This window comes from Laccaria bicolor, genomic scaffold (assembly GCF_000143565.1).
Source record: "Laccaria bicolor S238N-H82 LACBIscaffold_23 genomic scaffold, whole genome shotgun sequence".
Classification (NCBI taxonomy): Eukaryota; Fungi; Basidiomycota; class Agaricomycetes; order Agaricales; family Hydnangiaceae; genus Laccaria; species Laccaria bicolor.
Genome location: NW_001889894.1, coordinates 204,516 through 229,700, shown reverse-complemented (window position 1 = coordinate 229,700; position 25,185 = coordinate 204,516). Strand labels below are relative to the sequence as shown.

Below are 25,185 nucleotides of genomic sequence, written 5' to 3'. Positions count from 1 at the left end.
TGATTTTTACTTGCAATCCGTGCTTCTCCAAATACCTTTCGACATATCAAACAAAGTGCCGTAGTGTGCTGCAAAAATTTCCAGATTTTTTCCTATAAAATTCACAACAGGGGAAAGACTTTCGTCATTGTCATTAAACCTCCTTTATTTGTGTGTTTTCTCCTAAACGAGAAAATTATGAATATTGGTAGTTATGTAGCTCAAAGTGTGAAGAATAGCTCTACCAAATTAATTTTAAGATGGCGTGAGGGAGCAGTCCAAGCGAGTCACATCTTGAGTTTTTCTGGAGTAAAGGTCAGACAAGACCAAAGCCATCGAAGGTTGCCAAACATTATCATCGTAAGCACAGTAAAAACACTTTCACCCTACAGCCCCACACCTTCGTAAAATTCATCCTAAACCAAAGTGACCTTGACCCCAGATTGACCCTATATCTCTACGAGGCTAACATCGATGTTGTTCAAGGGATATGAACGGCTTTCATGTTTATTTTTATCCACATAGCGCTGAAGTCTCTGCTTCGTCATTTCCACAAATTTGTATTCCACATCCAGTTGTACTACAGAACAGAAATACAAGGAATACAAATCATAAGTGGTATATTGACATCCACCCAAAATCTATATATTCTCAAGGAGAGGGCTTAAAACGGGGGAGAAGGGAAGTTATCGAGGGAGAGATGTCGGTATGAGGAATCCTCAGTCACGAACTTCAACTTGCCATGCATTCCTTCCATATGGAGTGTAACGTAGACTTCCAAAACGTAGTCGAGGAGAGGGATAGCGGTGTATAGCTCAAGTAGGGGGCAGAGATTGTGACAGGAATCGGGTCATGACTCTCCAACTGCTGTACATACATCGTAATGAAAGCTTACGGTTTAGATCATGGCAAACGGTACTCACAATTTCGAAAAACCCTCTCGCAAACTTCCCTGGCAAACGTTCTCCTGAAGTGTTTAGCCGCTCGCATGGAGCATCGCGATGGATGGTCGGATGATGCATCGAGCCGTCGTTCCCGTCATAATTCGGTGTGTATAACTGTATAAGTATGGTTGGTCTGTAATAGTTAAGCAACCCGTGAATACCGCATGATGTGGAGACTCGGAATAGCCGGATGGAGGGGAGGTTGGAGAAAACAGATCAGCCAATCCAATCTATAGCACGAAGGTATGGGTCGCCTCCCAAAGCTTTGTGAGATGATTGGTAGTACTCACCTGCCCGAGTACCCAAGAGGAATTTGACTAAACCCATCTTGTCGACCTTTTCCCAGTGTTCATGGGTGTACACCATCGTTGGGTGCATAGCGCCAGTAAACGCTCACGGGACAGAAACGTGAAGCGCTACGATAAAGGTTGCGCATGGGTCTCCTAGAGTCTGGTTATCTTGACAAAGACATGGCGCCGGTACCCACCTTACCGTACTCATTTCCGCCACCCCTTCCACAGCATTCATAGGTAAACAGGTCCGCATCATTGTCATTGAGCGCATCGGGCAATTGGACGCTTCGGATATGGTGGATCTTGCCATCCAACGACCTTTGTGTAAGGTGAACCGATGATACTGGTATAGAGGATAGACAACAGTTGAAATGGAGCGACGGGGGTTATCACGGTCAGTGAGAGGAACGAGCCAAGAACGAGCGCCGAAGGCCCGAAAGCTACAGAATATTGCGATCTGTCAGCGATCTCGATCTGATGCGGGAGTATAAATAGCTATCAGCGCCATCAGGTGCCATCAGTGCCCGGAAGACCCCACTCTCAGGCCAATTACCCCCAGACAAACAAAAGGCCTCTGAGGGCCCAGAAGCACGTCAAGGTTCTAGGCCTGAGGTGCAAGAAACAGGCGCTGCGAAAAGAAGCACTGCTAATCAAGAATAGTGTTGTTGGCGAAACTTCGCCATCTCGCCTCGCCACGCCTCGCCACCTGGCGATCGCCAGGTGGCGACCAAAAATTGCTGCAAAGGGGTGGCGAGACCTGGCGATCCACCAGGTGATATTCGAACTTTCAAATGTTTTCTGCTCACACTTCTAGTATGAAAATCTTCAAAATCATTATCAGCGGAGATTCAACAGTTCCATTTCATTGAAATGGCGTTCCAATTGACGAAAGCTTGATCTGTGGGTTTTGAATACATCCGCAGCGCAATTCGGAAGGTGCCGTGCTCCTCACTATCCATTATTGGTGCTACATTTGTGAAGCTCTCTGGAAATTTCTGGCTAACTTGATCCTTACACGTCAACTAGAGCTTATGATACTGTTTTTTGTGTTCTGAACAACTCACTGAATAAATATCCGTCTCGCCAGTCTCGCCACCATTCGCCAGGTTCCCACGCCAGCCGCCTCGCCACGCCGGCGACTGGCGAATGCTCTGGGAGGTTTCGCCATCAACACTAATCAAGAAGCCTCGTTTTTCCAGGCAACCGTTATTTATATTCAACAATTATCAGGTGACTGTATCGATTCTTGCGTTTGCAGAACGGACATCGTCGTAGACAAGATGGGGGAAGTATACCTCGGTCCAATGTCGACCCGATGTCACTTCAGGTATCGTTATCAGCACGCACACCACCCAGGGTAATAGAGTGCCTGTTTATTCAAGCACGATTTGAAGCGCGGGACTCTTCAGGTTTGCATTAAGTTTTTTAACGTCTACGATAATTGCAGAACAAAGATGCCAGATGATATAACGTGATGAATGGCGTACATACGGGGATCGTAGAATGCGATGTCGATGCTCGATTGCGAAGCCAGAGTCCATAGGTGGCGAAGCGGGCTTGTTGGCATGTTGTTTTTGATACGGGAGGGCGGTACAGTGTAGTCACGTTGATCAGATGGCGGTGGTACAGAACCAAGCTCCGCCGGTGTCAGACCCTGCCTTCAGCTCAGTTCGCAGGCTGAGTTGAGCGTCCTGCCTGTATCCTGCGGAAATGGACGCAAACCCTAGAGGGTACGAAAGCCTCAGTAAAGCGTGTGCATACACCGCATGATGCATCAAAAGGTTTCCAACTTGCATCGTTGTGTCGTGTGGCTAGACGGTTGACCCCAAGAGTTGTCTCAAAATGAGGAGGGCGCTCGAGTCCAAACTTTCCTCATTTCGCCTGTGGTAGGGGAAAGACACGCGATCTTTATACCTAGACCGCGGAAGTGAGGAACTCAAGCCAGAAATACGAAAGGGCCAACCGATAACTCACAATCGAACGTCAACGTATCTGGTCAATAGTACAGTGAACGTAGCCTCGCCCCCCCATTCCGTAACCACCTGCATGAAAGAAGGCACCGCTGTGGCTTTGAAATCAAGCCACAGCGCATAGCTTCGTCTCCTGAAGCTTGCTCCTGCGGCTTTAACGTCATTCGTACTCATGATGAATCGTGACGATCTTACCCACCTTGGATCAAGGTACAGCTAGCAGACGTCCGACATCCGGTGTGAAGGTTTCCTGCTCATCAGGTTCATGTCGACGAGTCGCTTGATTTGCTGCTGCCGACGGTCACGCTGTCTCGGATGTGGGCGCTTCGAAGCTTATGGTGATGGAGGAACCGACGCAAGACGGTGCTGAAGGGGTGAGATTGTAGCAACGGATACAGGGAGCAGAAGACCGTCGTGGAGGCTGTGAAGTATGATCAGCCGCCGTGTAAAAAGGAGTGATGGGAAAGAGGAGGGTCAGGGGGCATGAGCGGCAACGGAAGGGAAAGAGGGTGAGAGGAAGATAACTTGAGGGAGTGAAGATTGTCCAACAGAAAGGGGGCGTAACACCTAAACTGACAAGCGGGGAAAGAAGGGGGGAATATGTGAAGGCGTGGAAGAAGCGCAAATGGAACATGTGCACAAGGCCCGACTGACCGGAGGGGCGGAAAGAAACAGAAAAGAAAAGGAGGGGAAAAGAAAGATGTACGAGATGCCCGCAGTACGCGGGAAAGAAAGAACGTGTACCAGCAGAACGCAAGCCAACCCCCGGGAGGGAGGATGGTCAAGACCAGAAGTAACGATGGTATGGCAAATCGGAATGGAATGGAGGACGGAACGAGGTGTGAGGGGGGGGGGGCGAGAAAGAGGGTAAACCAACCGCACCGATTTGTGAATGTCCACGAAGGTTTCGAGCGTGTTTTGATACATAAGTACTAGATGAGGATAAAGTGAGCGGGTGAGAACGACTCCGAGTGGAGGAAGACGTACACTTTATATACCTCAGTATTCCCTACACACGATGAGCGCGTCGGGTCCTCCATGATGCAGAAGTGAAGGCACACTTTTCCTCGGCCATCCGCCAGAAATTGTAGCCGCTCGAGCATCAGGGTATGGCTGTTGAGATCTGAGAGAGTGGTCAGTGGGACAATGGAAGGATGGGCCGATTCATCGATCTAGGTCTAGATAACGAAAAGGAGTGGGCATCAACTAGGATGAACCAGAAAGGAACAAAATGACAAGAGGGAAGAAGATGGGCACGCGCTGAATACAGGCCAACGACCTCGAAAAAAGAGGGATAATTGAAGTGAAGAAGGGTGAATGACGAAAAAGCTCATTGGCGGAAAGAGCACGAGTATGATGAGTCACGTGTGGGTCACGCGTTGACGACATCGATGAAATTAACCAAGTTGGGGAGGAAGATGAAGAGGGGAGGGGGTGGGCTGAGTGGGAGGGATGTGGATGGGTGGGTTCGGACGAGGGTGTTCAAGGTTCTTGATCATTTGGTGGTTGGGACGGCAGCTGAGGCGTCCCCGTATTTCATTGTGCATGGTGCGTTCTCACATGAAAGAGTTGTTCGCTGTGTTGATCTGGGTGTATGCGCAGAATTCATGTTCCCAGCTGTATCTCTGAACTCGACGTTCCGAGAGGTGGTGGACAAGCCGTTTGTGAGTGAGCTTAGGGAGTGGGCAAAATGAAAAATGATGTCATTGCGATATAATTAAATTGTGTGTACCTGGCGCCCACAAGCTAAAATACTTACGTGCAGTAACCATATAAACATTTTTTTTCAAAAGCCAACCTCACCAGCTTCAAACAGCCCCTCCGCCCTCTTCTCATCTTGTCGACAACATAAGTAATCCTCAAATCGCTCTTCGGAACTACTGGGAACACCTCGCTGGCCAACACGGTGAACGCCCAGCAGGGAAAGTGAAACCAATGGCCAATGGCAACCGTCGAAGTTAGTGCAGGGTTGGGTACTTCAATAGTGCCGAAATATATTGATTCAGAGCTATTCAGAGTGACGGCCATCATCAGCCATTGACGTTGGGTCCAGACCCCATTTGGAGAAAGTTTCCTAGGTTAGGTCGGGGAGGTGTCAGTCAACGCCTCAGGCGGACATATGAACCAGTAACCTCCCCGTCGACAGATATGGCCTCTCTCTTACTCTGATCACTGACCACGTTCGACTACCTTGATGAGCGACTTATTCCGGGACCGACAGCGGACACTTTTCTCCCGAGAACCAAGTGACAGCGACGCGACTCCGATGAATAGCGCAAACCTAATTCAGGGAGCGACCTTGGTAGGCGCGATGCTGGCGTACCCGTACGTGTCCCTCCCTTCCCCTCCCTTTTAACTCCCTTCTCATGAACGCGCCTTTTCAAAAGGATGTATGGAATTTTAATATGTCAAGTCTCATCATACTACAAACGATTCCCGGACGACTTGCGGCATCTCAAGGTTCTGGTTCGTCCCCTTTCCCCTTCCCACTTCTCAATTAAAAAGATTACTGACGCTATTATTATTTAAAGGTCGCGCTTATACTCCTCGTACGCGGTAGTACCCCCCCTCTCCATCCTCCCCCCAAATCAAATCAAAACGACTCATACTGACTGAGTCGGAACAGACTTCAACCGTCGGGCTCGTCATCAACGTCAATCTTATATGGTACTATTGCATACAACGCGGGATTGGGGTTGATCCACATACTTTTCGTTTTTGCGATCATTGGTGAGTTTCTTGTCGTTTTTTTTGTTTTTCTCTTTGAAAAAGTCTAATTTTGGATGTGGGGGGTAGGACAATATCGGTTAGTTCGATTTATCCCGCGCTTTGTACTCCACTTATTAATGGCGAGGAAGGCGTTTTTTATTCCAACTGTATGTTCAGCGTGTTTCTTGAACGACATCCCGATAATTTTATCTTTCTACTAGGAAAGCACTTGTTTTCTTGCAGAAGCGTACGCTACATTCTTCCCTCCCTTCCTCTCTTGTTATTTACGTCCAACATGCACTTTGTAAATTAAACAGCCTATTCCTTAAACGGATGTGGGCATGTATGTTCCGTTCTCTTCCCGTCTTCCCTTGACTCTCTACTCACATTTGTAATGCTTAGTGTCGAGGAAGAGGTATCCCACTGTTCTCGCCGTAGGTTCCTCTTCTGTCTTTGGTGTAAAGGTTGACGACGGGGATATTCAAATAGTTCGTCCCGTTTATGCTTGGCTGGGGTGTGTTGTCATTTTTCTTTTCTTTTTTTGAATGCTGACTTTGTTCGGTCGGTGTGTAGTGTTTACGATCGGTAACTAACCCTGTACTCTATCCCACCTTCCTGAATTCTAAAATCCTACCAAGTATACATCCAGGGAATGTATGTTTCCACCTCCCCACCATTTGACCTGCCTAATCTAACCACATCCCACTAAAAAGGTTCCGTCACTGGTGTTATCCTAAACTGCAACTCAACCAGGTCAGTCCTTTCCTTCTTCCCCTTCTCCCCCTTTCTCCCCACTCTCCAACTAACCCCTCCTCTTCCACTGGCAGCCCTACCTCTTCTTATGTTATGGCTTCCGCTTCCTCTCAGACGGCTTCATCGCCGGAACGATGTGCACGCTCCTCTACCAACAAACGTCAGACATGCCAACCGAGATCAAGAACAGACCGAATTTCGTGAGGATTGTGAATTCGTTGGTGGTTTGGACGCTTTCTACTGGATTGGTTATGTGGTGTGTGTGTTTCTTTTTTGTCTTCCCTTTGTTTCGGACTTTTTTTTCTTTCTTCTTTCTCATAGTTATGCATATTGATATGGGTTGATCTCAGGGTTTCAGCTGTTGCGTTTGTGCTTACGGTGAGTTGCACCATTTTTTATTTAGTTATCGCGTGAACAACTCCACTTCAGTATATCCTACTCCCGGACACATTCATCGCGCTGGCTATCTATCTCGTCCGGGGGAACAGTAAGTCTTCGTTTTCCCTTCCATCCATTCCCAGGCTTACTAAGAACTTGTGCGCTACCTACCTAGTATATGCCAATGCCGTTCTTGCACTGTACGTTCTCCCTCCAAATCGCTGGCGTATAACTACCGATGATCTGCAGATTACATGTGAGAACACGATACCGAAGAGTAGCGAATGAAGTGATTTCACTGCATGTCCAAGTTCAGACGGTTAACGGCGTTGGCAATCTGGGTGGAGATTCCGATGGGCTAACGAGGCGCTCACGAAGTTGAAGATTTGAAGGCTGTGACGCGTTCACATTTGGGTCTTGACGCGTAACGGATCGATAACTGTGGTTGTCGTGCGTTCACAATGATACTTAGCCGCGATTGGCGCCAATGTCGTTGCCAGTGGTACCTTCATCTGCCTGGAGGAGACGGTACCTTGCTTTTGGGGGACCAGGATGCATGTTGGGGTTCATAGTAGATCAACTGTACATAGTCGTGCACCTGTACCCTTTCTAGGCATTTTAGAAGTTCAAACGAAGAACGGACCAAGGGACTTTTTAAATTCCCACGCTTGACTTTGTTTTGGTATGCGTTTCAAGAAAGCTCAATTTTGACCCCTTCAAATTTTCGAAAACTTGAGTATCTACTACCGTCTTGCAGCATTTGCTGGCTCGGACCAACCATGTCTATTGTGATAGAAGTGGGTTTCATCGCGCACTGCACCTCATGAAGTTCTTGGCGGCAGATAGTACAGGCAAACCTCGGACGGCCGCAGTTCTTCGGCGTTTTGGCCGCACAACAAGGAAGTATTTAGATATGGTCAGGCGAGACTTGGCAGAGTCGAATGGTACGAACCTCTATGTTAACGGTCAGATACTTGACGCTTCACGGATTTAAGCTACTCGAGGCTCAAGCCTCAAGGCGTCGATTCAAACGAGATTTATCATGTGCGGTGAGTCATGCTCTAATGTTGTAGTCGCTTGGCAGAATCACTTATAGCACGAAGCACTGTGTCAACGCTCAGATACTCAACACTTGTGGGCGGATTTAAAGCTGCTCAACGCGTCGATCCAAACCGTGACGATGTCAAGTTATGTGCGATGAGTTAGACTCTGATGTAGAAGCCACGAACGGCAGTGCAAACTTAAAGCTGCTCCTCCTCAAGGCAGCTCAAGGCGTCGATTCAAACGATATTTATCATGTGCGGTGAGTCATCGGACTCTCAAGGGGGTAGCGGGACGTGGATCCCGAACCAAGGGTAGGAGGGGGGGTGTCCGGCCGAAGGCCGAAAAAAAAAAGTTGACACCGTCAATTTCAAATTTTCTCATGCTGGTCTCGTCATAACTATCTTTACACTGATCATGACCTACTTGCAACCAGTTACACCACTCTCGACGCCTGGGTTTCTTGCGATGCGGCTGGCCGTGGTGGATCCCTCACGAATACCCTGTAGCCGTTGTTTCAACAGCCTGCTATATGCATCCTTACGACCCCTAGGCTTAGTTTACGGTCAACCACCTGTGTGTAGCTTACTTGTTACACGGAAATTTTTGAATTCAAAAAAAAAAAAAACATGAGTATGGGGAAAACATACTTTATTAGGAAGGTAATGGTGGGGGGGGGGTGTCAGGTGGAACCCTGAAAAAAAAATAACGAGTGTTGGTCTCTTTTCCACATTCCACCACCCCCTTGCGGACTCTAATGTAGTATCCGCTTGGCAAAATCACATATAGTGCGAACCACTGCATCAATTCTCAAATACTTGACACTAGGCGGATTTGAAGCTGCTCTAGGCTTCGATTCAGACGAGATTATCATGTGCGGTGAGTCAGACTCTAATGTAGGAGCCGCTTGGCAGAATCACATATAGTATCGACCACTGCGTCAACGCCCAGCGCTCAGATACTTGACACTACACGGATTTAAAGTTGTTCAAAGTGTCGATCCAAACGATATCAAGTTGTGTGCGGTGAGTCAGACTCTAATGTAGGAGCCGCTTGCAGAATCACATAGAGTACTAACCAGTGCGTCAACGTTTCGTCAACGCTGAAATAATTGACACTACGCGGATTTAAAGCTGCTCAAGGCGTCGATCCAAACGATATCAGGTTATGTGCGGTGAGTCAGACTCTAATGTTGTAGCCGCTTGGCAGAATTTCAGATAGTACCAACCAGTGCGTCAAGGCTCAGATTCTTGACACTAGACGGATTTAAAGCTGTCGAAAAGCCAACGTCACGTAAATGGTTTGAGTTGGTGGATTTGGCGTAAATTGCATCTATTGCTTGTTTGGCAATCCCAGGTGAAACAAATATTCGCAGTAAGGTGCCATCGCGAATGGTCCAAATGTGGTCCTAGTTCAAAATAATAAGTTTCTCGTTCACATGTTTTATTAACTTGTAGGTAATAGGGAGTCTGTCAACTATGAATAAATACTCCTTCATAAAATTTCTCAAAGAAGCGGTCAAGCAACGGTAAAGAAAATACAAGAGGGTATTTGGAATTACAAGCGGATCACATTCGTGAAGACAACGTTTGCGTTGCTCCGTGTTTTTTCCCTTATTCTTGATGCGATGATATGTATTTCAAATTATACTACGTATTTAGGTAGTTATATACTTGAATCCAGAAGCCCTCGCGCGTTTGCGAGGGTCCCTATTCAACCCGAGTGTCACGACGACCTGGACATTTCAACAGGGTAACGAGCATGAACGAGCGGTTAAAATCTCGAAAGATCAAGGAAAATTCTTGGATATAGGCAATGGCTCGCTGCTCAGATGGTTGTGTGGTTCATTTCCTTAGGACGAAGAAGCTCATGCAAGTAAAAAGTCAAGTTGACATCCATCGGAGACGCTTCACATCGCATTAATCAACAGTGCCCTCAGCAACTCAAACATCCAAATTGCCTGCGATTACCTGGCGGGCTTGCCTCCTTGACCGGAAACAGGTTTTCTTTCCGTTGGCTGATCTGCGAGGAGGATCAGAAGCGCCGTGCTCACCAAAATTATCTGCTCTCCCCGAACTTCGTAATTGAATGCAACGGACAAAAATATAATTGATGGTGTTGTACATTGTCCCTAAACTTCAGCTAGCATCTTCCCTACATAGCAAAAAAATCATTTCATGTTGATCAAACTAGAGACAGTCACCATCTACGATGTCCCAGATTCCAAAAACACCGCCAAAGTAACTCTGTTGTACAGGTAATCAAGCTCAACGAAGCACAGTAAGTGGGGGAAGCACAACGCACATTAACGCAAGACATGGCGCCATTGAAATGCAACCCATTGAAATTGGCCGGCGTGGAGGAAAACATGACGTTCCATCCGTCCGCGTAGTCGAGATTCATCAGGTGGGCGTCAAAGCGCTATCACAAGGAAACGTGTAAGTTGCGACTGGGCACGAGCACAGATGAAATGTGCGTACCCGGAGACCAGATCCTGGAGCCGTGCATCCCTATGAAAAAAATTATCAAATAGACGTAGAGTAGTCTAGTCATCCACTGAACTTTATCCGTAAATCCTTCCCACCAAGGACGACACCCGCCTTCGTCAAAGTCGACTATCCAATGACCATACACCCCACGATCCACTCCCTTTAATTTGAGTATTCAGTCACAGTGGAAATGCCAGGAGTCAGCCAAACATACCTTATCCTCGCAATACGTCGGCTTCATCTTCCGACCATGAATCTCAATCTCCGAAGTCCAACACGCCTTCATAGGATCATAGCCACCAACCAAGGGGCCCATCTTCGCCCAATACTTCCTCGTTCCATACCATTCGCAATGCTGCGAGCTCTCCAACGCCAACCGATGAATCTGAGCACGCTGCATCGCCTCCTCCTCGGCCTCCCATTGACGACGCCTCTCTTCCGCCTCCTCTTGCTCCTTTTCCCATCGTGGGCGTTCAGCCTCCCTTTGACGACGCCTCTCTGCCACCTCCTCTTGTTCCCTCTGCAGTTCCCTCTCCTCTTCAGCCTCCCTTTGGCGATGCCTCTCTGCCGCCTCTTCTTCTTCCCTTTGCCGCTCCCTCTCCTCCTCGGCCTCCCATTGGCGACGCCTCTTTGCCGCCTCCTCTCACTCCCTGAGACGCTCCCGCTCCCATCCTCGGCGCTCAGCCTCCCATTAGCGCCGGATGTAGTCTCGTACGGCGGGGTCGTATATGTTTTGAGAGGTGGCGTATTGAATAGAGGCACCGACGAATCCACCAATCATAAATGCGAAGATCGTAAGGATAATGAAGGTTGCGCACGAGTCACCTCTTAAGCGCCTGGGTTCTTTCAAGGCTGGTTGTTAGATGATGATGCTTCAGTCGGGGTGCGAAGCAGTAACGATACCATCTATACTGTGTGAACGACGCGAAGGTGGGATTAAGGGATCGCGCTCCGAGCCGTCTACACCACGATAAGAGGGTGAAGTAGATGGTACACTGTGATAAGGCGGTGGTGGAGTAGACGATAGTTATTTTTATATCTTTGGATGAGAAGTGGAAAAGACTTACATGGTTGAGGAGGGCGCCCTCTGCCTTGATCGTGTCATAGACGTTGCAGATGAAGGGAGAGCTCTGGATTATGTAAGGCCCATGCAACTCTCCCTTTCACCAATCGAAGGTCTCGCGCTTCTCAGAGGGCGAGTTCTTTCTAGTTCCACATTATCATGAACAGATAACTCAATTTCTCACTAGGATAGTACGAGTCGAGCGCTCCTACCATTTTACAGTGCTGTGCTGTCGACGCGTGCCGCTGGATACGAATTTCAACCTCCTTGTTCAACTCTAGGGAAAACATTCCTCGCAGATCTTGCATTTTCCGAAGGCTAGTACGTTAGCGGAGGGCAGGGGAGAACATCATGAACGACATCGGGCCAAGTCTGGGCTGACACACTCAGTTTTCCATGGTGAGTCAATCACAATTCACAGGTTCAAATGTTGCTTAAAATTTTAGAAGGTACGTGTCTGCCGCCAGCTACGTGATACTTACACGGCCTGCAATGTAAGTGATTTTTCATGCCCAATTCATACCTCACGTCCGCTTTCCCAGTGACCGAAATAACATACGTATTACTGAGATTTAGTTGGGCGAATTCGGATTGGCGGAAGACGTGGAAAAGAGGAGATCGGAGCTGTCAGAGCCGGAGTCGTATGAGTGGTGAGCCTGCCAAACTCAGTTCTTCACGTCCCACTCACACGTTCACGCGCTCCTTGCGACGGAATTTTAAAACTTCACGACGCTTGGTCTCCACAAAAGTCTTGGTTCGGGACTACTGTACTAATACGACCAAGTCCTCGGGCCCCATAGGGCGTGACATATTTTCACCATCTCTTCGCCGCTTCAACAGCCGATGTGATGCGTGACGAAGAGTGTGATGGCTTCGGCGCTTCTGCAATTGGTTGAGGATGGCGTTCATGTCAACTTTTCAACGAGCCAGACCAGGCTTTCGTGCCAATGGGACAAGATGGAGTCATACCGGCAACTGAAGCAGAAGAGACTCTTATTGAAGAGGTTGAAGGCCAAGTACTCGACCCCACCACGGCCGTGGAGTGGGAAGGCCGAGGCCAACTTGAATGTAAGAAAATCAAGAACAGGTTGTACACGCAAGAAAACCTCAGATGGTGGGACATCTCCCATTAGAAAGTAGATAATATATACACCGTGTCGTTTACATGCCTATGGGCGCCGCAGGCGCCAGAGGAATCAGCCATTTTAGAATAGGAAAAAATGACTTCGAAAACCGGGGTGATGCGTGACATCACCCTCACTTCACTTCCTTCGATGACCTCTGTGATGCGTGATGCGAAGTCATGGTCGTATTAGTACAGTATGTTCGGCCACCCCTTTGTTAGTATCTATCATTGAGCTGGATTTTCGGGGGTCATCAGAAAGCTGACATTCCGCAGACAATCCTCAGCATTACACTTGACTCCGTTGTCCCAATCTTGGCAGGGAAATTGAGTACGGGAAATTTTTGATCTTCAGCGGCCTTTATTTGGCGAAGTTGGCAACGCACTGCCAGTTGGAAACTTGAAAACAGTCCTTGACATATGCGTGGACTTACAAAATTTGGCCGTACGTCATTCTCGGCTGAGTTTGCAAATGCTATATCAATATTTTCTTATCCTTAGAACCCCCCATGTCTGCCGCAAAGGCTCTGGAACAATTCGTCGCCGACGAGCCCCTTCTCATCACGACCATCGCCTTCCTTCCACCGTCACCACCCCGAAAACCCAACTTGCGTCAAGGTATTGAAAAGAGAAGAGGTATAAGCAAGGTATAAAGTGAGTCCGTTGTCAACCCAAGAGCGCAATTATGTAAGTATGAATTACGCTGACTTAGAATAGCCCATCCACATACAACAATCGACCTTGCAGAAGCCTTGATTTCTGGCGGTCTTACCACCTGCTTTCACCCCTCACTCCTGCAAAGCTGATTGTGCCATTACATCTGATTCCCTGTACCTCGGCAAAGGTACGTGGCGTCAAGAGAGATTGTCATTGTTTTGTGGAGTACGCTGACGCGGTGAGGCTAATCATGGTACGAGCATCATCTTGCTCAGAGCTTATCAACTACTTATCCTAGCTAATATTTTAACAGTGGGTTATCTCTGAACGTCGTCCAATCGGCATACTGAAATACTTGTTGCGCAGACTCCGCGGCGCCGTGATGTATGACAGATATACCTATCTATCCACCCCCAACCGACGTCCCATGCTCACTTTAATGCTACAAGGAAAACTGTTATAAACTCTATCATCGGCGTACTGGCATCTAGTCCGCCGGTTCGCAGCGAAGACGGCCTGGGATAACATCCCCGGTCCTCCTTGCCCATCGTTCTCCAAAGGTGTGATATCTTGTCGCGAAGCGGACCCTGCCTACTAAAGAGATTGACCATAGGCAACTTTTGGCAATTGTTCTACTCATGGTAGGGATTTCCATCAGGCAATCGCGGCCAGGTGTACTTACCGTTTCACGTATTCATCAAGGAACCTACTGAAAGGTATATGAGATGGAGGCGTTGTCGAAGTCAAGGTCGTCTTTGGCCTGGATCACCCGCCTTATGCAAAGTACACGTCTTGATATTTGTTTTCACGATCTAGCAAAAACAACTTTACGTGTTCGATCCGAAGGCTTTGCATCACATCCTTGTAAAGGTCCGTCAGTACCGGTAGTATTAGCTGATGTCGGTCTTCACTGATGACTGCGACGTGTTTAGGATCAATATGTATACGAAGAAACATCTGTGTTTATTCAGTAATTATTCCTCGCTTTCATTCACCATTTTTGATCGTCTGGCTTTTTAGAACGAACACGTACTTTTCGGCAAAGCCGTGTTCTGTACCCTAGGTCCATGGCGCAATTAAATTCTACTACACATCCTCCATCTCACATCCTGGAAGGGGGTTACCACTGGTGGCGAAGGAAGATGTTGAACCCCGTATTTTCCAATGCGCACATACATGGGATGGGTCAGTCGTCGTTTATACTTTCTGATTTTTCGTGTCTTTCAACGCCCCTTCAGTATCCGTTTCTACAGTATAACTCATAAAGTCAATACCACGTGATTGTCTCTGTACATACCAATACAAACTCAAATTCTACTTTAGAATTGAGATGCAATCGCAAAGAAGGTCAAAAACGGTCCTCAAGAGGTAAATATGTCACCAAAAATTCTATACTCTCCTGATCCACCTCCTCTTAGATCGACATGGCTTCGTGGATGGGCCGAACAGCACTTGAAATGATAGATCAGGGTGGATTTGGATATTCCTTCCATGCTTTCAGAGAATTACCACCCTGAAATCCGTATAGTGAGTCAATCAAAGCGCTCTTGTTAGTTCATGCCTCCAGATAAAGTTTGTATAAAAACTGACCTTCGTTCAAGGCCTGCCCCACTGCGAATTGCTTTCTTCTGTGACCAACATCGGTAGCCCCAAATTCTGCCGCTTCGTCGTCGATCTACCCCCATGGAAAAACCTTCGTGCTGTACGTGATTCGCCGATGCCATGCACAGTGCCTTCTCAGAAATCTTTGAGTCAAAAAAGAGAGTGCCGAATCCTCCACCCCCTCCAAGACACCCCTCCTATCCCGTCCCTCAAGCTACGACGACCTCTAAAACAATTCCCTCCGCCCCAATCATGTACAAGGGAGTTACTGAGACTGCTGGTGCGTTTCAAAATACAATTCCATGCTGATGTTCGGCATCCCTCCCAATGGTCATCGGAACCGCTGATGGATTGACCGGGCAAACCGTCTATGCCTTCGTTACCTTGAAACCGTGAGTATTATCTAGCCCCACCGCCAGGCGGGTATTCACCAGCCGATAGTAAAGCCGCATACGATCCAAACGACAAATCCGGCCTTCAATCAAGGGGCTCGTGCTCCAAGTGCGCAAGGTTCCTGGACCGTTCACGGCTCCAGGGGAGGCATATCGTGAGCGACCTGTTCAAGATGCGTCTTGGAAGGTGCGTGTTGCTTGAAGGTGCATTAGGTGAAGCCGGCATGCTCCTTAGAAGATCATATGTAGGATAATGAGAAAGATTCTCGTGTTGTAATGAACAGCTTGTGTATTTTCAGTAAGACTTAGCTAGATGAATACATTCCCATTCCTCTGATACCACGCAGAGAGAAGAAAACATGCCAGCATACGAGAATTAGTTGATTTAACAATATGTATACTTAGTCGTTACTTACGTCCAACTTACGTCTGGCTACCAACTGGCTACGAAATTAAAATTAGCAGTAGGAACCGAGCACTTATTCAAAGAACCAAGAGTGGATTCCTAAATACATCATCAAAACCAACTGTTTCTTGCCCAGATACATGTAATAATATACTCTAGGTTTTAAAATGAACAAGAAGATGCAAAGAAGATGAGGAGCAGTGTCTGTTTGTTTATGTTTTAAAAACAGCTTATCGGAGTTTAAACATCCAACTACCACAATCTGGCGTCGTTTTTCCCTATCTTAATGGCCTGACTCCGTGAAATAGAGGTATTCACTGAGGTAATTTACTATTTCCTCTCACTTTTGGTACCTGATACGCGCTCACAGAGTTTCCTATGTCCATTGAATGTTATGTGAATCCCATCACTCGATTTTGAGTGTATGTTCTCGATAAACGTGCGTGTATTGCTCTCAGGAGCTGTGTATTGCAATGTTTCGGACTAGGGCATCTTGCATCAAGCTCATAACACGACTCTGCACTGAACTCGTAACGCGACTCGGGGAGGAGGGGCTGAAGCTCGAGAGCATAAATATGTGTGTCGACGATCCTGACGCGCTTTGAAAAACAGGCTGGTGTATCCCCTCGTTTCCAATCAGACAATGGGATTGACATGGGTACGTGCCTGTCTAGCCATGTTCTTTGTCCAGTTTAAGTCGATTTGACCCTCACAGGCGATCGGTTTCCTCGTTTTTGTTGAAAACAGATTGCACACAGTAAGCTGTTCATCAATATGTTCGCTCCTACGGCTGAATGGCCACATATGTGTCGCATTCTAAGCTTCCATACACCCCACAACACTCAATCCAGCGGGTCGATGCCTTCCCGGGTCATTTGGTGGCAAGTTTCCTGTTGCATCAAGAAAGTCCCCTTCGCGCTGACGTCGGTCATTTCAGTAACGCTGCGCAACACTCACTCCATCTTGAAACGAGCGCGTTTTGTTGGCGCATTAATATGCGTTCGCTCCTGTCACACTCCAAATGATCCCAAAGCGGGGCCTAACAAGAATCGATTGACGGTTATGGCCAAGCGGTATTTTCCCGACCAACCTGTGATTTGCGTGATCTTACCTATATCTCAGCTGTGGGATGCGCAGAATCAGATTAATCGTCCCCATGGGATTGCATTTAGCCATACCAACAATGGCGTCATTCGGGATATGAAGATTTGGAAGGTATCGTCTCATCCTTCTCAGTGATGACCTCCTTATTGAGGGGCCCCTCTTCATTCAAAGCCCATAGCCTGGAACTCCCCAACGAGCGGTACTTCAAATATCCATGTGTTCAATAACAAGATCATCGCTGTGTCGAGCACTCAGGTACGAAGGCCATCTTCCCCTCGCCTTCGAAAATGGTATTGACGCATTTATCTAGTCCTTCCCATTCAACACGTGAGTGCGCTTGACGCTCTCTATTCTTTTGGTCCCACTTATGACACCGCTTGTGCTTCATTAGCGATGGTGAGCACCATCGTTTCCGTAGTTCGGTAAATAGACCGCTCAGTTGCCGAGTTACATAGGGTTTTCTGCTGGGGGAGCTAATATGATTCTCGAAGACAACCTATTTACATTATCTTCTCACTGGCGCCCCCTATGTTCGAATAATGTAAATAGGAATTATTGAGGAATTATGAAGATGTTTGGAACGAAGCCTGCTGATCTCGTCAGTATTTCCAACTCCGACAGAAATCACCAATAGCCGCCGGTTATCTTATCTCCAAGAAACTTAACGTTCAACCTGCACCATCGACAACCCATGGCGAAAAGTCCAAGGGTTCAAAGATTTTGAACCTCTACTTATGAACACGTAAGTACATCGTGTTCCCAGGACCAAGAATATCAACACAAACTCATCGCACCTGTCACGGACTTCCTCAGGTCTTCGCCTCTGCTTCTTCCAGCTCGTGACTTCCGCATCTTTGCCATCACTAAACCTCACTCGAACAGGCCGCCCTTCCGCGCAGTGTGACACCCTTTCCTTTGGACAGCATTTATCGCAAGAGTCACAATTCTGCCCTCAAACGTTCGTGTGTGCATACATCTACCTCCTTTAACACACCCTTACGCTATGACAGGATTAGCATCGTGCTACTCCGCCATCGACACATCTTAACTCGCCACCTGTCGATCGAACATCATGACGGGAGTTTATCGAACTTTTGCTATTGAATCTAGTGAGTCTTTTTTTGTTGTATTGGGGATTTCACTGATGCGGCAGTCCTAGTATATTACCCTGCGGCAAAAACTAGCAATATGCCTGGCTATCCGACGACAGTCAGCGTGATCAGGGCGCTTGCTGGAACAATGTCGATGGTGATAAAAACGTCAGTTCAAAGTTGGAGTGGAGGCCTATACGGGGTATGTCGCTTTTCCTAGATTTCCCCCCTCCCCCTTCTGGTTCGGTCTGACCTTCCATTGATATCTTCCTTCTCGCCCTTTCCTCTCATCACTCCTCCTAGTTGACCGAACAACGACTAACGAGACACCCACAGTGGGGTATGGCATCTCGAGGCACGGCAACGACGCTCTGTTCTTTAAACTTCTTTCCATCAGCCTATATGCTCCAGGCATGTGTTTTGCTCCTTCTTCCTCGTTCTCCCAACACACCCCTTACCCTTCGCATAAGCGGAATCATCGTAATTCGCTCGACGCAGGAATTCATCGGTTCTCATAAGAGTCAGAGGTGCGCGTCCGCTTGTTCATTACTAGTCACTGGTTATTCACCATAAAGCAATCTGTCAGCACACCGCGGTCGGTATCCAAAGCCGCCATTGCCGCTGCGTCTTCCTCCCCAGCCGCAGACGAACACCTCGCGAAGAACCTCCGCAAGTTCGCTTCTGCCCATACGGCGTTGTTGGGCTGGGCTGGTTTCCAGGCGTTGCAACTCAAACGTGTCCCGGCTAATATTAGGCAAAACGCATTGCTCATTGACTTGAGCTACCATCCTCACACTGAGTCGCATCGTCGGTAAGTCCAATGTTCCTTTCCTCCCGTGCACTCCATCGATGCTCACACGTCCTCTGGCAGATTTTCGATACTCTCGACCCACATTGTACCGAGGACCTATGTCCATGACCCGCTCGTCATAGTTGACATCCAGCGGCGCGAGGAACGGTGCAGGTATAGCGGGGGCATTGCGATACTCTCGACCCACATTGTACCGAGGACCTATGTCCATGACCCGCTCGTCATAGTTGACATCCAGCGGCGCGAGGAACGGTGCAGGTATAGTGGGGGCATTGGCACGCTCGTCGTCATTATCCAATGTGGCGGTGTCTCCCAAGTTATGCCCATTGAAGTCGATCCGCCTGCGAAGATTACGTGGGACTCGAGGGACGATTGGGCGAGTGTGCTCGCGCTCTTTGTGGAGAGCGGAAGGACGGATTTTAAGCCGATATCAACTACTTCAAGGGGGTGAGTTGTCCTTCCGTTGTCATTTTTCGGAGAGCGGGATTGACGAACTGGTTTAGGGTGTATTATGGATGAGGGGCGAAGCTGTGTGGACTTGAAAAGACCGTTCGCACCCAAGAACCTTTGCAACCACGCACCCTTCGTGCTCATTCACGACCACCCGGCATTTGACAGCTCGCGCACCATCAATTCACTTTGTTCACGCATCACGCATCATTCCACTCCTGTTCGTGTATCTCATGCACGACCATACCCGCGCCGTCGATCGGTGCACCCTCAGCACATATTCAAACCACTAATGAGCAACATCCATCGCATCAGCATCGTCCACATAATCTCCAGCATCACAATTCACTTACGTCTATCACGTCGTTTTCTTGGTACAATCTGTCAGTGCCATGTCGGCTTGCCGCATCTATACCTCTTCCCCGCCTCTATTCAGCTTGTCGAGTACAAGGTTGCCCCCTTGATTTCGCTTTCGCTTTCGTTCGCTTTTTCGTTTATCGAAAACATTTGGTTTGAATTATCTTTATCTACGGCTTGTGGTTCGATTTTTTGACGAGTTTCCTCAGTATATCTAACTGTGTAGATACATAACCAGATTATAATAGTCTTGTGCGATACAATGGTATCCACGCACCCAGATTTGGTTGAGATAGAAAACGACGAAAAGTCGAGATTAGGGGGAGCGAAGCTTGGACAGTTTCATTGAGAGCCTGAGCTTGAAAACGACAAGAGAACGGCTGATCGATAGAGTCGTGAAGGGGCAGAATAACAGGGCAAGCTCCGCAAGTAGAAGAGGAGCAAGTCGAGAGGGCCACACCAGATGCACAAAGGTTTATCGTCGGCTATCTCCAGAGTTGACCACTTCAGAAGGCTTGATGACCCGTCTTCCCCCGAGTATTATTACCTAAGGGGTCCTCAACTTGAAGGTCTGGATCCGTTTGAGGACGTCACCAATGTGGTGGGGGCCACGGTCATCCTTATCAAAACTGGATTTTCGACGCATGCTACTATATGTGGTTTTTTTTGTTTCTTGTATAACCGCTAACGCGTGTTGTCATGGGCCAACGCCTCCCTCAGCTCCAATCCACCTTCACCAGGTTCAGCCTAACACCACCCTTCCCCACGTCGAAGTACGGAAATGGGGAATGAGAGGTGAAGCGAGTGCGACAGTCGACAAATGAACACATCATGAGCGACATGGGCAGGAGAGAACGACTGGTATTGCGAAAAGGGTGGTACGCGTAAAAAGGAGTCGTCGAGTGTAAAAGATGAACGGGCGAAGGATGTCAATCGAATGGAAATACGGAGAATGGAAACGAGAGAGGAAGGACGAGGAGAGCAGACGAAGAAGGCGTTAAAAGGCAGTGCGCAAAAGAAGTGCGCAAAAGAAACGAAATGCAAAAAGAAACAATGCATCCCGGCAAAACTTGGCCGCGGTAAAAGTGCACGCGCGGAGGTGCATAAACAAGCGAAGATGGAAGATGAGCAGGGATATGCGTCGCCGAAAAGGGGTAAGAGATGTGGTGAAATGAAAAGGAACGTGAGTGAAGGTAAGGCATGAAGTGGAAATGAAAAGAGAGGCCGAGAGGAACACGATGGGGGAAAGAAGGATTGAATGACGATAAGAAAGACCTAACAGAAAGACACACGCACAAATGCAGGAAGAGAACGGCGGCTACGTCGAAGAGGAAGCAAGAAGAGGAGAATGGAGACAAAAAGGAGGGCCCGACGTAGAGCATAAGAAGTCCCACAGAACGGTGAATCATAAAGTGGCTCTGAAGGTGAACAAGGCGCGAGAAGAAAGAAGAAAGACGAAAAGGTTGGCGGGTAGGTGAAAAACCAGTGCACAGGTAGAGAAAGAAAGAGGTGTAGAAGAATCGTATTAGAGCGCGCCGAGGACTATAAATGGAAATGAAAGGTGGGGAACCGATTCAAGCAAACGGACGAGCGGGACAGGAAGATGTGAAGCTGGAAACGGCGCCAATGGCACGAGGCGGCAACAAGGGACACGAGAGGGTTTAAGGAAAGAAAAACGATCCATTGAGTGGAAAATGAAAGAGAGGCGAGGAGGAAGAGAGGGAGATACAAAAGAAGGATGGAGAACGAGGGAACGCTACTCACTCTTACTCTTGACAACCCCCCAATCTTCAAAGCTGCATCAGCCTCCATTTCAGCCTCATGCACGTCTTCTTAATTCCTCCTCGAGAAGCCGCCAAGAGGTTTCTCATGCGGTCTAAACGGTACACGCACTGGCAGCACTCTTGATAACGTGTGGGTTTCGAGCATACAGTACTATGAAAAAGTAGATTCAGACAGCTTGAAAGAGAAGGGGGAGGTGGAGAGAACGTACTCATCAAGGGCCACCTTTGCAGGCTTGGGTAACAACTTTTCGGCAAGTGGCGGGACTCTTCGTCGCTTGTATGCGTGGAAAAGAGCGTGCGCCTTCTTCCTCCTCCTCCATACGCTCCGCGACGGGTGAGGAAGAAGCAGTAATGGTAACTACGTCACACGTCGTCGGCGTCTGTGTAGCAGCCAAGTCGTTATGACGTCGAGGCTCCACGCGGGTTCCACGGCATGGAGGTCGTGGATTGTTTGGTTGTTCGTGGATTGTTTGGTTGTTCGTGGGTTGCATGTGGTGGGGACGGCGGAGGTGAATGAGTTAGAGCTGTACGCTCCTGCTATTGAAGGGGACGGAAGGAGAACTGACGGTGGAGGGAGGAGTACTGGCGTTAGTGGTGGTGGCCTAGAAGAGGTGAATTTGGTTTTGACTTTTTGGACTTTGGTGCAGAAGAAGGCTGGACTGGTTGGATGGAGTCGAATTGACCGTGTATTGCGTCTTGTAAGACTGTAAAGGGGGTAAAATCGTCTGACGCTGATCTGAATGTATCCAATTCCTAAAGCCCTAGCAACGACGAGGACGGTGAGCGCAGATAAAAGCTTCGTGAAGAGCCCATTCAAGTTGTTGTTGTAAACGAGTGTAGATGTGATCCTGGGACCTCGGATAAGATTGTGACGCAGAGTGTCAAATTATTCCTGACGTGAAGCCTTGAACCAATAGACGGGTTCGAGCCCGCGAGGGCAAGCAGGGCGAGAGAGCTGCAGCAGGAGGCGAGAGAGTTTCTATGATTGTCAGTTGTTTATTCTGCACTTGATTCTGCAAACATTGGACCAAATACAGCGACCCTTGTCTATCGCATCGTCGGCCATCCACTACGCCCGCAATCATTGGCAGCTCGAGCTGAACAGACCAGAGAAGACCTGAAAATTTGAAGTAAGGACGCTACCGACATGCCCAACTATCGACTTCAAGACTTGAAAGTTCCCGATTCGCATATCTGCTTCCTAACTAGACAAGAATGGATTAGCGGAATTTTCGACCACACTCTCGCAGCGCTACTCAACGGAACTGCAAATGATCATGGGGATAATATAGTAAGGAAATTCCTCTCGACCTTCCCGTAGTTCACACGGATCTCGTTTAGAACGTCATCTTTGACTGTTGCCATTCAGGATCCGGGACACGAAGAGGTCGCAAAGTCCGAGGCCTTCCTAAAGTTTTCAGCCAGGATATACCACAGGACCTTGAACATGACATCTAGCAGATGATTGGCCAATTACGTTCTTTTGGCAGCGTGCACACAGAAGGAAGGAGCAGCTGATGGCGGCGCCGCGGGTGGGGCGTTCACCCAAGCTCTCCTTCCTACTTTCAAGTCGTCTGACGCGGATAAACCCACCTATACCTCTCTTTTCAAGAGGACGGACAAGATACCATCGTAAGTCTGATCAACTGTAGTACCTCCAGGCCGACTGACCTTGTTTCCCATAGCCAAAACCCTCAGTGTGAAAGGTTGAACCAGAACGNCATCATTTTCGACTCCAGGGCACCTACAACAGGACGTGTACGTTTTCCTATCAAGATCGACGGCAGCCTATACGAGATGCAAGCCGGATCCGCACATGGTCTTACAGAGGGCTCCGAATTCAGTCTATACAACAACAGTCTCACCATCGACGACTCACCCTCCCTCTGCGTCTTCGTTGTTGCTTCTGCGGCCGACATTGGCCCATTCACCACAACACTTCAGATCAAACATACATCCAGCGCCACCTCACCATTCTTTCCGCAACTTCTTGTGTTTTGCAGACAACAGCTGGGGAGGCAGAGGATCTTTTGCTATTCGCTCCGCTTGATGGAAAACTTCTCGCCCTGTATGAAACTCTGGCGTAAATGATGAAGGAGTTCCATGCTGGTAAGAGGCAAATCCGACAAAGGAAAAGGCCAGACTCGGTCTTTCGATTGTGGACAACAGAATGGCGTTCGACATCCTTGATCCGCATCTCGCAGAGCACGGCTTGACGCGTATGCCTCATCCCGTAGAAAACAACCTGTAGGAAATCATTCCGGTCCCTCATAGTGCTGCTCGTTTCTATTGGCATCTCAACTGCGAGGTGAAAGATGCTCTCGTCAACATCTATACCTACATTGAATGCATGACCCTCAAACCCACAAGTGATTACGACTCCTCCGGAAATGCAATTCTGAAACCGACTGGGGACAACCTCCTACAGCTTGTTGTCATTGACGTCGTTGCGTCAGATCGGACGATGTATGGATATAAAATTACCAACAACAGCGCTCGTGTTCTCCACATCTACTCCTTTTACTTCGACAACAGCAACTTTAGCTTTGGTAATTTCAAGATAATTCTTACCACCACTTGACATCTTTAATCCATTCTCAGACACATACTACGCATCACCAACAAACGGTAAATAAAAAACCTACCCCACCCTCCCCAAAAATGACGGCTATCTCACCCTCGGCTACGGCTCTAGCAGAACTGATCCATTCACCTATCACCCAAAGAACAGCACCGACATTGACATGGCGTATCTAGTATTCTTCATCCCCTCGCGAATGTCAATCTCTCCAAGATTATCCTGCAGAAGACGCCGTTCGAGGGTCCGGGACGCACGTCTGTGTCAGTGTCGCCCCCTGCGAAGCCCATTTACGGTACTTTCTTGGTGCCCATCGTCCAGCGCCGTTATCCTGTCCAGAAGCAGTGAATGCTCCGAAACTTCCGAACCGGCGTTTATGTGCTGTCGATTTTACTGGAGAAGTTCGGATCGAGGTCGCCATTTTAAAGTTTACTTGCGTAGAATGTTTTAAATCAGAGAATTTGTAAGGAAATGTTCTGACTTAGGGTTATTGAGGACTGTAGGGTTCATAAAGGGTTGTCAAATTTTGTTCGGGGTTAGATGTAGAGATTGAAAATGGGTTGGTAGGATTACGGTGTAGAGTTAGGGTTATAAGACATAAAAAATGCCTAACCCTATCTACATTATTCGAAAATAGGAGGGGCCAAGACAATGTAATAAGGAAGGTGCCGCTATGGCGCGACACTTCGGCTGTGAATTCATCGAAACCTTGGCCAAGACAGCGCAGAACGTAGAGCGCCTTTTCAGGAACCTTGTTCGTGCATTACGACAGGCCAGAGAAAGCTCAGTCCCGACCAAAATAAGAGAGAAAAAGCCGGGCATGTATCATCATGTAGGGGACTTTTTTCTGGGATTTCTGGGCTTCAGACTCCCTTACATTTTTGTTTCTTTTTCATATTTCGTCGCCTCTGACTTGATGGCCACGCCATCAATACATCCTTTATACCCATAAGTAACAGCACTTGCAACGTGGACAGGCTGCGCCTCACATACATAAAGTGATCAGTATCATCGACGACTTATCGTGCCTTTCCATTGCGAAAATCCTGACTTCTTGTGTGCCTGATGATCATATTACCCTCCCCGTAAATCGCAATGCCATGCAACGCAGCGAAATCTTTCGTACACTACGCTCTTTACTAACATTTTACAGGAACACGGCGATGTGCCCGAGTCCTTGGGACACGTGAACCGATCAACTTGACGTTTGT

At 48.1% G+C, this 25,185-nt stretch overlaps 7 protein-coding genes across 7 annotated transcripts; 5 read left to right on the top strand and 2 right to left on the bottom strand.

The window, feature by feature from the left end:
• Window positions 1-643: 643 nt before the first annotated feature.
• LACBIDRAFT_329729 (uncharacterized protein) lies at window positions 644-2,783 on the bottom strand (the record flags this gene model as incomplete). Its single annotated transcript, XM_001883850.1, has 8 exons — window positions 644-793; window positions 903-1,037; window positions 1,214-1,240; window positions 1,411-1,559; window positions 2,023-2,026; window positions 2,281-2,389; window positions 2,564-2,585; window positions 2,708-2,783. 8 exons carry the CDS (start codon window positions 2,781-2,783, stop codon window positions 644-646), a joined length of 672 nt encoding a protein of 223 aa, XP_001883885.1.
• A 2,597-nt stretch (window positions 2,784-5,380) lies between these two features.
• On the top strand, window positions 5,381-9,479 carry LACBIDRAFT_329728 (uncharacterized protein; the record flags this gene model as incomplete). The annotated part of the gene is made up of 27 exons (XM_001883965.1): window positions 5,381-5,511; window positions 5,718-5,735; window positions 5,813-5,916; window positions 5,983-5,992; window positions 6,213-6,238; window positions 6,298-6,409; window positions 6,469-6,480; window positions 6,545-6,549; window positions 6,609-6,648; window positions 6,763-6,908; window positions 6,999-7,026; window positions 7,052-7,135; window positions 7,202-7,226; window positions 7,276-7,282; window positions 7,499-7,554; window positions 7,784-7,970; window positions 8,022-8,075; window positions 8,123-8,218; window positions 8,248-8,329; window positions 8,504-8,550; window positions 8,621-8,643; window positions 8,726-8,729; window positions 8,857-8,946; window positions 9,052-9,092; window positions 9,201-9,241; window positions 9,266-9,297; window positions 9,424-9,479. 27 exons carry the CDS (start codon window positions 5,381-5,383, stop codon window positions 9,477-9,479), a joined length of 1,557 nt encoding a protein of 518 aa, XP_001884000.1.
• A 777-nt stretch (window positions 9,480-10,256) lies between these two features.
• Window positions 10,257-11,337, bottom strand: LACBIDRAFT_329727 (uncharacterized protein; the record flags this gene model as incomplete). The annotated part of the gene is made up of 5 exons (XM_001883849.1): window positions 10,257-10,313; window positions 10,372-10,488; window positions 10,548-10,577; window positions 10,771-11,184; window positions 11,272-11,337. The coding sequence occupies 5 exons, from the start codon at window positions 11,335-11,337 to the stop codon at window positions 10,257-10,259; spliced, it is 684 nt and encodes a 227-aa protein (XP_001883884.1).
• Window positions 11,338-12,015: 678 nt separating this feature from the next.
• On the top strand, window positions 12,016-14,373 carry LACBIDRAFT_329726 (uncharacterized protein; the record flags this gene model as incomplete). Its single annotated transcript, XM_001883964.1, has 10 exons — window positions 12,016-12,018; window positions 12,066-12,068; window positions 12,196-12,269; window positions 12,483-12,687; window positions 12,936-12,939; window positions 13,244-13,389; window positions 13,455-13,586; window positions 13,891-13,959; window positions 14,216-14,269; window positions 14,332-14,373. 10 exons carry the CDS (start codon window positions 12,016-12,018, stop codon window positions 14,371-14,373), a joined length of 732 nt encoding a protein of 243 aa, XP_001883999.1.
• Window positions 14,374-16,573: 2,200 nt separating this feature from the next.
• On the top strand, window positions 16,574-19,961 carry LACBIDRAFT_329725 (uncharacterized protein; the record flags this gene model as incomplete). Its single annotated transcript, XM_001883963.1, has 12 exons — window positions 16,574-17,014; window positions 17,075-17,158; window positions 17,214-17,230; window positions 17,295-17,299; window positions 17,606-17,645; window positions 17,827-17,865; window positions 18,114-18,196; window positions 18,392-18,521; window positions 18,581-18,805; window positions 19,064-19,252; window positions 19,352-19,794; window positions 19,861-19,961. 12 exons carry the CDS (start codon window positions 16,574-16,576, stop codon window positions 19,959-19,961), a joined length of 1,797 nt encoding a protein of 598 aa, XP_001883998.1.
• Window positions 19,962-22,543: 2,582 nt separating this feature from the next.
• LACBIDRAFT_329724 (uncharacterized protein) lies at window positions 22,544-23,977 on the top strand (the record flags this gene model as incomplete). The annotated part of the gene is made up of 6 exons (XM_001883962.1): window positions 22,544-22,687; window positions 22,898-23,028; window positions 23,082-23,154; window positions 23,400-23,479; window positions 23,566-23,643; window positions 23,671-23,977. 6 exons carry the CDS (start codon window positions 22,544-22,546, stop codon window positions 23,975-23,977), a joined length of 813 nt encoding a protein of 270 aa, XP_001883997.1.
• A 670-nt stretch (window positions 23,978-24,647) lies between these two features.
• On the top strand, window positions 24,648-24,926 carry LACBIDRAFT_303145 (uncharacterized protein; the record flags this gene model as incomplete). Its single annotated transcript, XM_001883961.1, has 1 exon — window positions 24,648-24,926. One exon carries the CDS (start codon window positions 24,648-24,650, stop codon window positions 24,924-24,926), a length of 279 nt encoding a protein of 92 aa, XP_001883996.1.
• Window positions 24,927-25,185: the final 259 nt, after the last annotated feature.